Source organism: Eretmochelys imbricata, chromosome 1, assembly GCF_965152235.1.
Source record: "Eretmochelys imbricata isolate rEreImb1 chromosome 1, rEreImb1.hap1, whole genome shotgun sequence".
In the NCBI taxonomy this organism is placed as follows: Eukaryota; Metazoa; Chordata; order Testudines; family Cheloniidae; genus Eretmochelys; species Eretmochelys imbricata.
In genome coordinates, this window is record NC_135572.1 from 215,905,660 (window position 1) to 215,918,246 (window position 12,587).

General features: G+C 47.0%; 1 protein-coding gene across 1 annotated transcript in view; it reads right to left on the reverse strand.

The window, feature by feature from the left end:
- LOC144259184 (ephrin type-B receptor 5) overlaps nucleotides 1-8,040 on the reverse strand; it is a 94,581-nt gene extending 86,541 nt beyond the window's left edge. Inside the window, exon 1 of the mRNA XM_077807363.1 lies at nucleotides 7,944-8,040. Coding sequence (XP_077663489.1) covers nucleotides 7,944-8,040 — 97 coding nt within the window. The remainder of the gene's footprint in view (nucleotides 1-7,943) is intronic.
- Nucleotides 8,041-12,587: the final 4,547 nt, after the last annotated feature.

A 12,587-nucleotide genomic window follows, 5' to 3' on the forward strand; every position in this document is an offset into this window, starting at 1 on the left:
GATGGAGCCCGTCTCTGCCCAGCACTCCTCCTTCATGGAACACCATCCCATGGTCAAAGAATCCAAAGCCTTCTCTCCGACACCACCTGCGTAGCCATTCGTTGACTTCCACGATTCGACGGTCCCTACCCAGGCCTTTTCCTTCCACGGGGAGGATGGACGAGAACACCACTTGCGCCTCCAACTCCTTTATCCTTCTTCCCAGAGCCACGTAGTCCGCAGTGATCCACTCAAGGTCATTCTTGGCAGTATCATTGGTGCCCACGTGGAGAAGCAGGAAGGGGTAGCGATCCGAGGGCTTGATGAGTCTCAGCAGTCTCTCCGTCACATCGCGAATCTTAGCCCCTGGCAAGCAACAGACTTCTCGGTTTTCCCGGTCAGGGCGGCAGATAGATGACTCAGTCCCCCGGAGGAGAGAGTCCCCGACCACCACCACCCGCCTTCTCCTCTCGGGAGTGGTGGTCGTGGAACCCCCAACCTCAGGACATCGCATCTCATGCCTTCCAACCAGCGGAGTCTCCTTCTGCCTTCTTCTGTAAAGAACTGACTCCCTATCCACCATCTGCCTAGGCAGGTGCTAGGAGGGAGCTGGGCCCATCTAAATCTGGGGAGGGGGAGGGTTTAAGATATTGTTGATATTTTATTATTCTAGTTACTCCCATTAATTCATAATCCCCTATCCTTTGTGGGATATCATTTACCTAATAAAGTACCCCCTGTTGCTGTATTGTTACTTTTGGGATTGTGATAATTATTTTATTCCCTGTGTACTGGACTACACTCCTACTATATTATTTGACAGAAAACATTTTCCCAAGGGACAGAGCTCTTGTGTTCCAGGCACTAGCAGGGTCCCCCGTGGGTGGAGGCACCAGATGCCAAGATAAAGAACCCAGAAGCAATACCACTGAGAGTGAGAGGGAGGAAAAAGGTGGGGCTTGAGCCACACCTTAGGGGAAAGGCTGCAAATAGAGACATTTCCCTCCCATTTCCCTTCACTGAAAGAAAAAAAAAAATTCTCCCCTTGAAACGTTTCAAGGAAACAAAATGTTCACCTTGAAACCAAATCAGGAAATCTCAGCCCACAAATGTAATAGCTTCTCAAAGCTGTAAATGTCTGGAAACGGAATCATCATGGAAATTTATGCAACCTTAATTCTGGTGGGTTGTCTCCAGAACCCTGTTATAATGTTCAAGCAGTGAAGAGGCTACAAAAAATATCCATCTCCAAAACACCTTGCCCACATTTTCTACAGATGTTCTATCTATTCTAGTCTACCTAGTCTATTTAAGACTACACCTGTGAAATTTCAAGGGGTTTGGGTTCCATTGCAGTGAAGCTGACGTGTCAGGGTGTCAAATCTGTGTCAAGTGTCTTCAGTCTAGTGTCCCCCTCTTATGCTGAAGGAACCCAGGATTCATTCTGAATTGCCGGGGGGGGTGGGGGGGGGGGCTGCTCACCCCGTTCTTGGCAAGTCCCTGGCCAGTTCTACCCAGAGAAGTGCACTCTCAAAGGAAAATATATATTGGGTTTTTATTCTTTGCTCTTTTTTACTTCTTTATGATGTATAAAGGAAAGGCCTGAACATTTTATTATTTTTTTCCTCCCTCCAAAAGCCATAACACTTATTTTCCTATTTTTTCCTTTATTTTTTATTCAGTATACATTAAGGTCTTGTCTGCCCTGCTTTTACCATGATTGTAAAATACTAGGATTATGACCATTCAAGCAAAACCTGGTTTGAGAAGGAAAGTGATTCATATTCAGGCTGTTTAAATCTAACTCAAATGCCTGAAAAACATTCAACAACAAAAAAGTCTCTTCACTGAAGATTGATATACATAGCCCTACACCTTTAGTTAAGGCAGTGGCTCTCAATCTTTCCAGATTACTCTACCCCATCAAGAGTCTGATTTGTCTTGCATACCCGCAAGCTTCACCTCACTTAAAAACTACTTGCTTACAAAATCAGACATGAAAATACAAAACACACTATTACTGAAAATTGCTTACTTTCTCATTTTGTCTGTATGAAATTTTAGTTTGTACTGGCTTTGCTAGTGCTTTTTATGTAGCCTGTTGTTAAACTAGGCAATTATCTAGATTGATTGATGTACCCCTGGAAGACTTCTGCGTACCCCTGGTTGAGAACCACCGAATTAAGAGATGAGAAAGAATAGTCAGCATCTGAGGCTTCCAAGTATTCATTCTAAAACCAACAAAGATTAGACTTGAGATTCTTTATATTATATATTCCTTATATTTTCAAACTTTACCAGAAACACCTTCAACGATCAACACCACCCACAATATACTTCCAAGATCCAGGGGTTCTACACATGCCTCTAACAACACTGTTACTCCTGGGGGAATTCTGTGCCACTGCGTGTGATGTTATTGACTTGAACTGAATCATAGAATCATAGAATATCAGGGTTGGAAGGGACCCCAGAAGGTCATCTAGTCCAACCCCGTGCTCGAAGCAGGACCAATTCCCAGTTAAATCATCCCAGCCAGGGCTTTGTCAAGCCTGACCTTAAAAACCTCTAAGGAAGGAGATTCTACCACCTCCCTAGGTAACACATTCCAGTGTTTCACCACCCTCCTAGTGAAAAAGTTTTTCCTAATATCCAATCTAAACCTCCCCCACTGCAACTTGAGACCATTACTCCTCGTTCTGTCATCTGCTACCATTGAGAACAGTCTAGAGCCATCCTCTTTGGAACCCCCTTTCAGGTAGTTGAAAGCAGCTATCAAATCCCCCCTCATTCTTCTCTTCTGCAGGGTAAACAATCCCAGCTCCCTCAGCCTCTCCTCATAAGTCATGTGTTCTAGACCCCTAATCATTTTTGTTGCCCTTCGCTTGACTCTCTCCAATTTATCCACATCCTTCTTGTAGTGTGGGGCCCAAAACTGGACACAGTACTCCAGATGAGGCCTCACCAATGTCGAATAGAGGGGAACGATCATGTCCCTCGATCTGCTCGCTATGCCCCTACTTATACATCCCAAAATGCCATTGGCCTTCTTGGCAACAAGGGCACACTGCTGACTCATATCCAGCTTCTCATCCACTGTTACCCCTAGGTCCTTTTCCGCAGGGACCATATAGAACTGGGACCATATAGAATATTGTTGCAACCAAGGTCCTGTAGTGGCACCAAATCTTGTATAAAGGGGGTCAGATAAGGTGTCTAAGACGAGATTATGGTTTGCTGGTTATGATTATGCTATCTGTTTGCATGTATCATTTTTGTATTTAAAGATATAAGTATTGGCTATATACTGTCTATATTTCAAACTTATGCTATGCTTCTGGGTGACACCCCAGACAAGTTGGTGTCAGCTCTGCCTAGCCTGCTTGATGGCCCATTAAGGACCATCAGCTGTACAATTGACCCACTGAGAGAAGGCAGACACGCCTTGCGACTCAGCAAGGTATGAAGGGACCTGCCTATGGAGAGAACTCTGAGGTTTTCCCATGCCATGTGATGGACAGCTTGTCTCTGGAACAAAGAAAGATCACATGGCAAGAGAATATAAAAAGCTGCTGCAGCTCCTCCATCTTGTCTTCAATCCTGCTTCATACCTCTGGAGGAACTTTGCTATGCTGAAGCATTGAACAAAGGACTGAATGACCCATCCCAGCTGTGGATGTTCTCCAGAGACTTGATTTGAACCTGCCGTTTATTCTATCACTGCTCCAAGCCTGAACCAAGAACTTTGCCATTACTGTATGTAATTGATTCCATTTAACCAATTCTAGCTCTCATCTATATCTTTTTCCTTTTATGAATAAACCTTTAGATTTTAGATTCTAAAGGATTGGCAACAGCGTGATTTGTGGGTAAGATCGGATTTGTATATTGACCTGGGTCTGGGGCTTGGTCCTTTGGGATTGAGAGAACCTTTTTTCTTTTACTGGGGTACTGGTTATCATAACAATTTGTCCCCATAACGAGTGGCACTGCTGGGGATACTGGGAAACTGGAGTGTCTAAGGGAATTGCTTGTGTGACTTGTGGTTAGCCAGTGGGGTAAAACCAAAGTCTTCTCTGTTTGGCTGGTTTGGTTTGCCTTGGTGTGCCTAGAAACCCCAGCCTTGGGCTGTAACTGCCCTGCTTTAAGCAATTTATCCTGAATTGGCACTCTCAGTTGGGCCCCGCCAGAACCAGCCACGTTACACTGCGCAATGCAGAATTTTGCAGAAATTAATGTGTGCGCAGAATTTCCTCCCCCACAGAAATGGGCTGAAGTGCTGCTGGCCGCCACTTGGGGCGGCTGGACCCAGCAGAGCCCAGCTCGCTCATAGAAGACACTGCTGGGAGGAGGGGGAGGAAGCTAGAGGGTTCCCAAGAGCTGCAGTTTCCAGCACGCCCTGAGGGAAAGAGACGGTGGCATGCAGGAAACTCCACACAAGCTGGGGACTCAGCATGAGACTGTTTCTTCCTCTTGATCCCTGGGCTCTGAGGGGTAGGGGGCAGGTGTCTGGGCTAGGGGGAAGGGCGTGACTGGGTTCTGGGGACCTGGGGGGGGCAGTCTGGGCTGGGGTGCCCTGTGGTTGAGCTTGGGGGGTAGGAGGTTTGGGTGTATCGGTGGGGGGGCACGGCTGGGCTCTGCGGGGGAGGGGTTGTGGGTGTCTGGCCCCATGACTGGGCTCGGGGGGGGGGGGGGCAGGAGGCAGAGAAACAGAAATTGGGTTGTCATAGGGGTTTCTTTAACTCTCTACTCCTGGGGAATTTTGTGTGTGTGTCTGTATTGATACAGACATACTTGCTGGCAGGTATTTTAAAATAAAATTACCAAAATAATTAAAACTGGGGTGATTATGTAGTGTTATTTTGACAAATAAAATCTGCAGAATTTTAAAATATTGTGTGCAGAATTTTTAATTTTTTGCGCAGAAGTCCCCCAGGTATACAACATGTGGTATACCTCATTCAGTTCACTAAATGCTCCAACAACAACTATGTGAGTGAAGCTAGACAATCGCTGTGCTCTCAAATGAACACATACAGGAAAATGATAAAAGGCATGAACACCAGGTCCCCTGTGGGTGAACACTTTTCACAAAGCAATCAATATATCTGACCTATCAGTCTCATCCTCAAAGGAAACCTACACAACACTTTCAAAAGATGAGCCTGGGAGCTTAAATTCATAACTTTGCTAGATACTAAAAATCATGGTCTTAATAAAAACACTGGATTTATGGCTTATTATAGCAAACCCTTCCCCCCCCCCCCTTTTTTTTTTTTTGTCCTATGACTACAGGGGTGTTAAGTGTCCATTTCCAGCAGGTTCCCAAGTTCTGGTGAAATCTAAAGGGCTAGTACTGTATGTAGGAAACCCCGTCCACCCCCTCAGTCAGGGTGTGGAGGGTCTGGTGGCTCAGACACATGGACAGCCTATGAGCTCAGTGCAGAGACAGACCTTCCTCTCCGGGCTTGGGGCTTCCATTATTATATCAGAGGAAATCATGTCAGCACACCAAATCAGTTTATATTATAAATCTCGGCCCATCTCTCCTCTCCCCATCCCTTTCATATAAAGACATGTCTCTTCCTGCCCTTGATCTTAGTGACAATGCTTTAAATATGGGTTTCATTTTCCCTTTCATTTGTCCCCCAGTCTCTGTCCTCCTTTCCCCTTCCCTATCTCCCCACCCTCCATTCCCCCCTCCCCCTCTCCCTCTACATCTTTCTTTCACCATCTCTCTCCTGCTTTCCAACTCCCTTTTTTTTCCCCAGAGGCTTTCACGTGTGAGTGAGAGATGAGCATTCATCACAAACCAGTTCGGGTCAGCGAACATATGTGGCCACAGGGATTTTCCTTGGCACAAACAAGGGGGTTGTTTACAACATCTCTACCCCTCTTCTCTAATTCTGTCTCTCTCTTCCTCCCCCCTTTCACCTATACTCTCTTCTGCCCTTCCTTCTGCCAGCACTCTTCTCCTCCCTGCTTTTTCCTGTTCTCCCTGTTCCATCCTCCCCCTCTCCTTCAGTGGCTCAGCATAAACTGCCCCCTGGTGACAGTGTAGAACATTCCCCTCATGTCTGCAATTTTGGGGATGGTGTTAAAAGCGTATGGGCAAGAGCTGCTGATTGCAGCCCGATGGACACAGTCTCATAGAAAGAAAAGGAGTACTTGTGGCACCTTAGAGACTAACCAATTTATTTGAGCATGAGCTTTCGTGAGCTACAGCTCACTTCATCGGATGCAGCTGTAGCTCACGAAAGCTCATGCTCAAATAAACTGGTTAGTCTCTAAGGTGCCACAAGTACTCCTTTTCTTTTTGCGAATACAGACTAACACGGCTGTTACTCTGAAACCAGTCTCATAGAAGAGTATCAGCTCTTTGGAGACTGAATTCCACAAAACAGGCATGACATGGGTGTGACGGGTTCAGTCACAGAGATCCCCTTGGGACGGTCACCTGACGTGCTGAAGTTACCTCTGAGCCTATTTTCCCTGATAGCTTGGAACTTCCAGAACCCTGCCTTGTTGAGCCAGACACAGTAGCCTGCTGCAACACAGACCCAGGTCTGGTTCATGCCCCCAAAGCTGCAGACTTTAACCAAAAACTGCTCAGCAGGTCACCTATCTCCAGCACCCAGACCCCAATGGCATTCAAACCCCAAATAAATCCATTTTACTTTGTATAAAGCTTATATAGGGTAAATTCATAAATTATCCACTCTCTAGAACACTGATAGAGAGATATGCACAGCTGTTTGCTCCCCCAGGTATTAATCACTTACTCTGGGTTTATCAATAAACAAAAGTGATCTTATTAAGTACAAAAAGTAGGATTTAAGTGGTTTCAAGTTACAACAGACAGAACAAAGTAAGTCACCAAGCAAAATAAAGCAAAAACATGCTAGTCTAAGCCAAATACATTAAGAAACTGATAACAGATAAAATCTCACCCTCAGAGATGTTCTAATAAGCTTCTTTCACAGACTGGACTCCTTCCTAGTCTGGGCCCAATCCTTTCTCCTGGTACAGTTCCTGTTAGCTCCAGCTCAGGTGGTAACTAGGGGATTTCTCATGACTGGAACCACCTTTGTTCTGTTCCACCCCCTTATATAGCTTTGGCACAAGGCGGGAATCTTTTGTCTCTCTGGGTCCCCACCCCTCCTTCTAAATGGAAAAAGCACCAGGTTTAAGATGGAATCCAGTACCAGGTGACATGGTCACATGTCCTGTGAGACCCCAAGCCTTTATTCTTCCTGGCCTGACTCACAGGAAGACTTGCAAGTAAACAGAGCCATTTACAACCAATTGTCCTAGTTGATGGGAGCCATCAAGATTCCAAACCACCATTAATGGCCCACACTTTGCATAATCACAATAGGACCTCAGAGTTATACTTCATATTTCTAGCTTCAGATACAAGAATGATACATGCATACAAATAGGATGAACACACTCACTAGATTATAAGTTTTGTAATGATACCTTACAAGAGACCTTTTGCCTAAAGCATATTCCAGTTATGTCAGATACATACTCATAAACATGTTTCAATAAAACATATGGAGTGCAACATCACAATGGGCAATAGCAATACAAGCATCCCACACATTCTAACCAATCCCCCCCCTCAACTGCCTTACCCCTGGGAACAAAAGGGGAGTTTTGTCTCAATGCAGTCCTTGGCCTCTCTGCCAAGACAGCCAATAGGGATGCTGAATTATGCTATTGGTGCTTATTGCAATGTGGATGCCTGTCCCACTAAGAACTGGACTAAGACCCTCCACGACTCATAAAACACTGAACACCCATCAGAGAGGGACGCATTTTGGTCATTACTGATCTGGAGCAGAAGCAGAACAGATTAGCATGCTGGAAGCTCCATAGCCTGCTCCCCAGCACCCCCTGAGCCATTCAGTCTCCTCAGGCTTTAGAAAGAGGTTACCTTAACTAAAACCTGCTCTTACCTTCCAGTGAGGCGGCTAGGTGAAACAGACAGACCAGCCACAGCCAACCCATTCCCACTGCTCTTCTCCTTGCCCTTAAGGCAGCGTTAAGATCCATGTAGCTTCTCCAGGGACTCCACCATCTCCAAACAACACCCCCCACTCCCTTCAAGAGTTCCAAGGTGGTGTTAGATGGGTCAGGGACTCTCCAAGCCAAAGCACAAGTGTCTCCACACAACAGGGGTGACTCTGGAGAGACAGAAGGTGAAGAAAGGAAATCAGGTAGCCACGATTTCAAGCTATAACATGGCAGCTTCATAAGTACCAAACACAACCCTACCCCAGCACATGCTGTGCCTGACCCATAGTTGCAGAGTTATATCAGACTGAATGCATGCAGTGACAGCACTGCCCCTCCCCCCTCCTCATCCCCCATGCCTCAGCAGTGGTTTAGGAGGCCTCCAGACTCCTGCAGATGCTGCTGTCTCAGCAGGGAGTGCTTCACTGAGTCAGTATTGACCCAGGCCCACAGCATGGTGCTAGGGGGCACTGTTGCTGCATGGCCAAAGCCCTGTCCATTTGCAATCACTGGAAACATCCCATGGCACTTTTTCAAAAAGAGTGGAGCGGTTAAACCTTGCGCCCTTTCCAAATACCAGCCCACGTAATTGCATTTTGCCTCCTTAGAATTTCCAGGGGCAGTTTCAACGAGAAAGATTATTTTTCAGATCCTGTAACACTGTTGTGTAAGACTGCTGACACATTTCATCCCAGAGATAGATGCATTTCAGCTTCAGGACAGTTATCCCTGCAAACATTTATGGTTTTAGCCCCACAACACCTCTGGCACCTAAGGAAGCATTATTCCCATTTCCGAGATGGGGAAATAGGCAAAGAAAGTGACTGACTCTCGGTCAAACAGGAAGTGTGGAACAGCCAAGGAAAGAACCCAAGTCCCAGTCTAATGCCTTTAACCAAAACTTTGTGCTGCCTCTCTGTATATAGTCTGTAAAGCCCATCCTTCGTCAGGCACCATACACACCTGCAGCAGCCATACTGAGAAAGTGGCATCACAAAGAGGATTCACTCAGCCTACCACAGTGCAACAGCTTTGTAACACCAGGTCCTTCTGGGCCCAACCATCAGCAAACACTGCTCAGTCCCCATCCCTCCACATAAATGTCATGGACACATGTATTGTTTCCTATGAGTAACCTACATTTTGTTTCTTTAGGGCACCATTCATGTAGCATTCCAAAAGGCACTTCAGGGAGACAGTCAAGCGTAAGCTAAGTAGAAAGACAAGGTTCTCAGGGAACACAGAAAGAGGGGAAATGGCTGGGCTAGAGGGGGGAGGGCAGAGTTGCAATTAGAAGAGCCAGGCATGCAGGGATCATCTCCAGATCCAGCAGTGAGGAAAGAAAAGCAGGGGGGAAAGTCTGGGGGAGCAGAGGGTGGAAAATTTGGGGTCGGGTAGTAGAGTGGAATTTGAGTTGCTTTATTTGTGTGAGAGAAAGAGGCATCACCAGACAAAGAGGAGAGTGTCCCTTCCCGTACAGCCCTAGTGAGACTGCACTAGAATGCTGCATCCAGAGGGATTAGAGCGGGGTGGGCAAATTTTTTGGCCCGAGGGCCACATCGGGGAATAGAAATTGTATGGTGGGCCATAACTGCTCTCAGAATTGGGGTTGGAGTGCAGGACGGAGTGCGGGCTCTAGGCTGGGACCGAGGGTTTTGGAGGGTGGGAGGGGGATCAGGGCTGGGGCAGGGGTTCAGGAAGGGTGCAGGTTCCAGCTGGGGCTCTGGGGTGGGGGTGGGAATGAGAGGTTTGGGGTGCAGGAGGGTGCTCCAGGCTGGAATCGAGGGCTGGGGCAGGGGAGAGGCTCAGGGGATGCAGACTCCAAGTGGCTCCCAGAAGCAGTGGCATGTCCCTTCTCCGGCTCCTATGCAGAGGCGCAGCCAGGCAGCTCTGCACACTGCCCCATCTGCAGGCACCGCCCCTGCGCGTAGTAGCTAGAGCAGGGCCATGCCGTAGCTTCCAGGAGCCACGTGGTGCAGCCCCCGACCCTGCACCCCAGCCGGAGTGGGGCCGAAACACATGTTCCGGCCCTGACCCAGCACCCCGGCCAGAGCACCGGAGCGGGGCCGAGCCGCGTGGTCCAGCCCCCAACCCAGCGCCCTGACCAGAGCGAGGCCAAGCTGTGTGGTCCAGCCCCCAACCCAGCACCCCAGCCAGAGCGCTGGAGCAGGACTGAGCCATGTGGTGTGGCTCGCGGGCCAGATCCAGCCTGTGGACCATAGTTTGCCCACCCCTGGATTAGAGCCACCCCAAACATCAAGAAGATGTAGGAAAACTGAAGGGAGCTCAGAGAAAAACAAGAAGCATGATTCAGGGGGACTGATTTGTGAGGAGAGATAAACAGAACTAATTAAATATAACTGGGACAAATGACTAAAATGTGTGCGTTGGGAAGTGGGGGTGAGGAGAATACAGTAATTGGCTCCAAGTCTTATAAAGGTGTAAACACTGAGAAAGGAGAGAAGCTGATTGCAGGGGTCCCAGAGAGCAAGGGGATGAAACAGAGCAAAGGGGAATATTTCAGGCTGGCTAATCAGGAAATATTTCATAACAGTGAGAACTATTAAACTGTGGTGAAATAGTCTCCCCAAGGGAAGTGGTAAAAGATCAATTGCTTGAGCCATTTAAAACTTGACTGGCAATGCCTGGGAGAATACGCTGTAGAGAGCTGTAAATAATAACCTTCTGTTCTCCTATGCAGTCTTTAATACCAAGATCTAAAAGCACTTTACTATATTAGCAGACCCCTGAAAGGAAGATATTGTAAGTATTATGACCACTGTTTTACAAGGAGGTAAACAGAGGAACAAAGACAAATTCAACCCAGGCGTTAAGTGCAGAACTATCCACTGAAACCAATGGAATTTTATCCACTTCTCTCAGGCCTGACTTTGGCCCACGGGTGAAGTGAATTGCCCAGTGTCATGCAGCAAGTCAGTGGCAGAGCTGGGAACATAACCCAGGAATCCTGACCTTGTTCCAACCACCAGATCTCAGTCTCAGTGTTGGGTCAGACAGGCAATAGTGGGAAAATTGACAAAATGTGACTGAAGATTCTTATCAGGAATAAGGCAGAATTTGAAACAAACTGATAGAAGTAGACCCACTGTTGGCCTGGGGAAATGGCCACTCTCCTTCCCCACCCATCTGTGGGGTACATTATCTGCCTAGTTTATACTGCTTTCCTCAGTATTCCTAGCCCCAGTGAGTTTGCATTGCTCTTTACTTGGCAGCACACATCCCTTTGTCAGTCTGGATTAGGTTGGAAAATTCTTTTTCCCCCCTTAAATAAATTGTGGCTAATCCCAAAAGCTGGTTTTGATTTAGACAGCAGCAAAAATGTAAATATCTGCACATTTCAGATGCTATCTCTTCCCCCAGCCAACATGCTGGCCCAAAAATAAGGACAATGGAAGATGTTATGGCTGGGGGCCATGTATATATATGGGATGGCAGGAGGAAGCATTTCCTTCAGAAATTGAGGAGTACTGAGGCCCTAATCCCAAATTTAGTCTCCTGCCCTTTCCTCCCACTCCTGCTGGAAACTCAGACCTGACCATCTCCTGGTTCTTCCATCCTAAGTGTCCTGCACACACCTCTTCCAGTACTGAACCCTCCTGTTACTAGGGTGACCAGACAGCAAGTGTGAAAAATAAGGACAGGAGGTGGGGGATAATAGGTACCTAAATAAGACAAAGCCCCAAATATCAGAACTGTCCCCATAAAATTGGGACATCTGGTCACCCTACCTGTTACTTCTCAGCAACCTCAATCTAGCCCAGCTTCTCACCCACCCCTTCGCTACTACAGACAGACACCCGTCCTGGTCACCCATGCAGCTCCTTCTTACCACTCCCACAAGGATATTCAGTTCAGATCTAATTCTCTAATTCACCTATCCTTCCCACTCTGCCAGCCCAAATGAGAACCTCCCAATGTGGAATCCCTCAGTGCCTCCCTGCTCCGCTTCCCTCTCTCCCAACCACTCATAATGGGCTGTTCCCACTGTCAATCACTCTTGCATTAACTCCTCTAACAAGCTTCTTGTATTGCCCCAATGCTCATAGCTCCCTAACTCCTGAATGACCTCTAGTTCCCAGATGGTGCTGGGAATTAGACAGTGTCCAAAAAGAGAAATGGCTCTTCAGTCTCCTCAAACTTCTGTAGGGAAGAGTTGCTTTAATGATTCTGTCCAGTAGAGCAACCAGAAAGGAGTCCAGTGCAAACCCATAAAGACAGGTTTCAGAGTAACAGCCGTGTTAGTCTGTATTCGCAAAAAGAAAAGGAGTACTTGTGGCACCTTAGAGACTAACCAATTTATTTGAGCATAAGCTTTCGTGAGCTACAGCTCACTTCATCAGATGCATACTGTGGAAACTGCAGAAGACATTATATACACAGAGACCATGAAACAATACCTCCTCCCACCCCACTCTCCTGCTGGTAATAGCTTATCTAAAGTGATCACTCTCCTTACACTGTGTATGATAACCTGGATTTGGGCTGGAAATGGCCCAACTTGATTATCATACACATTGTAAGGAGAGTGATCACTTTAGATAAGCTATTACCAGCAGGAGAGTGGC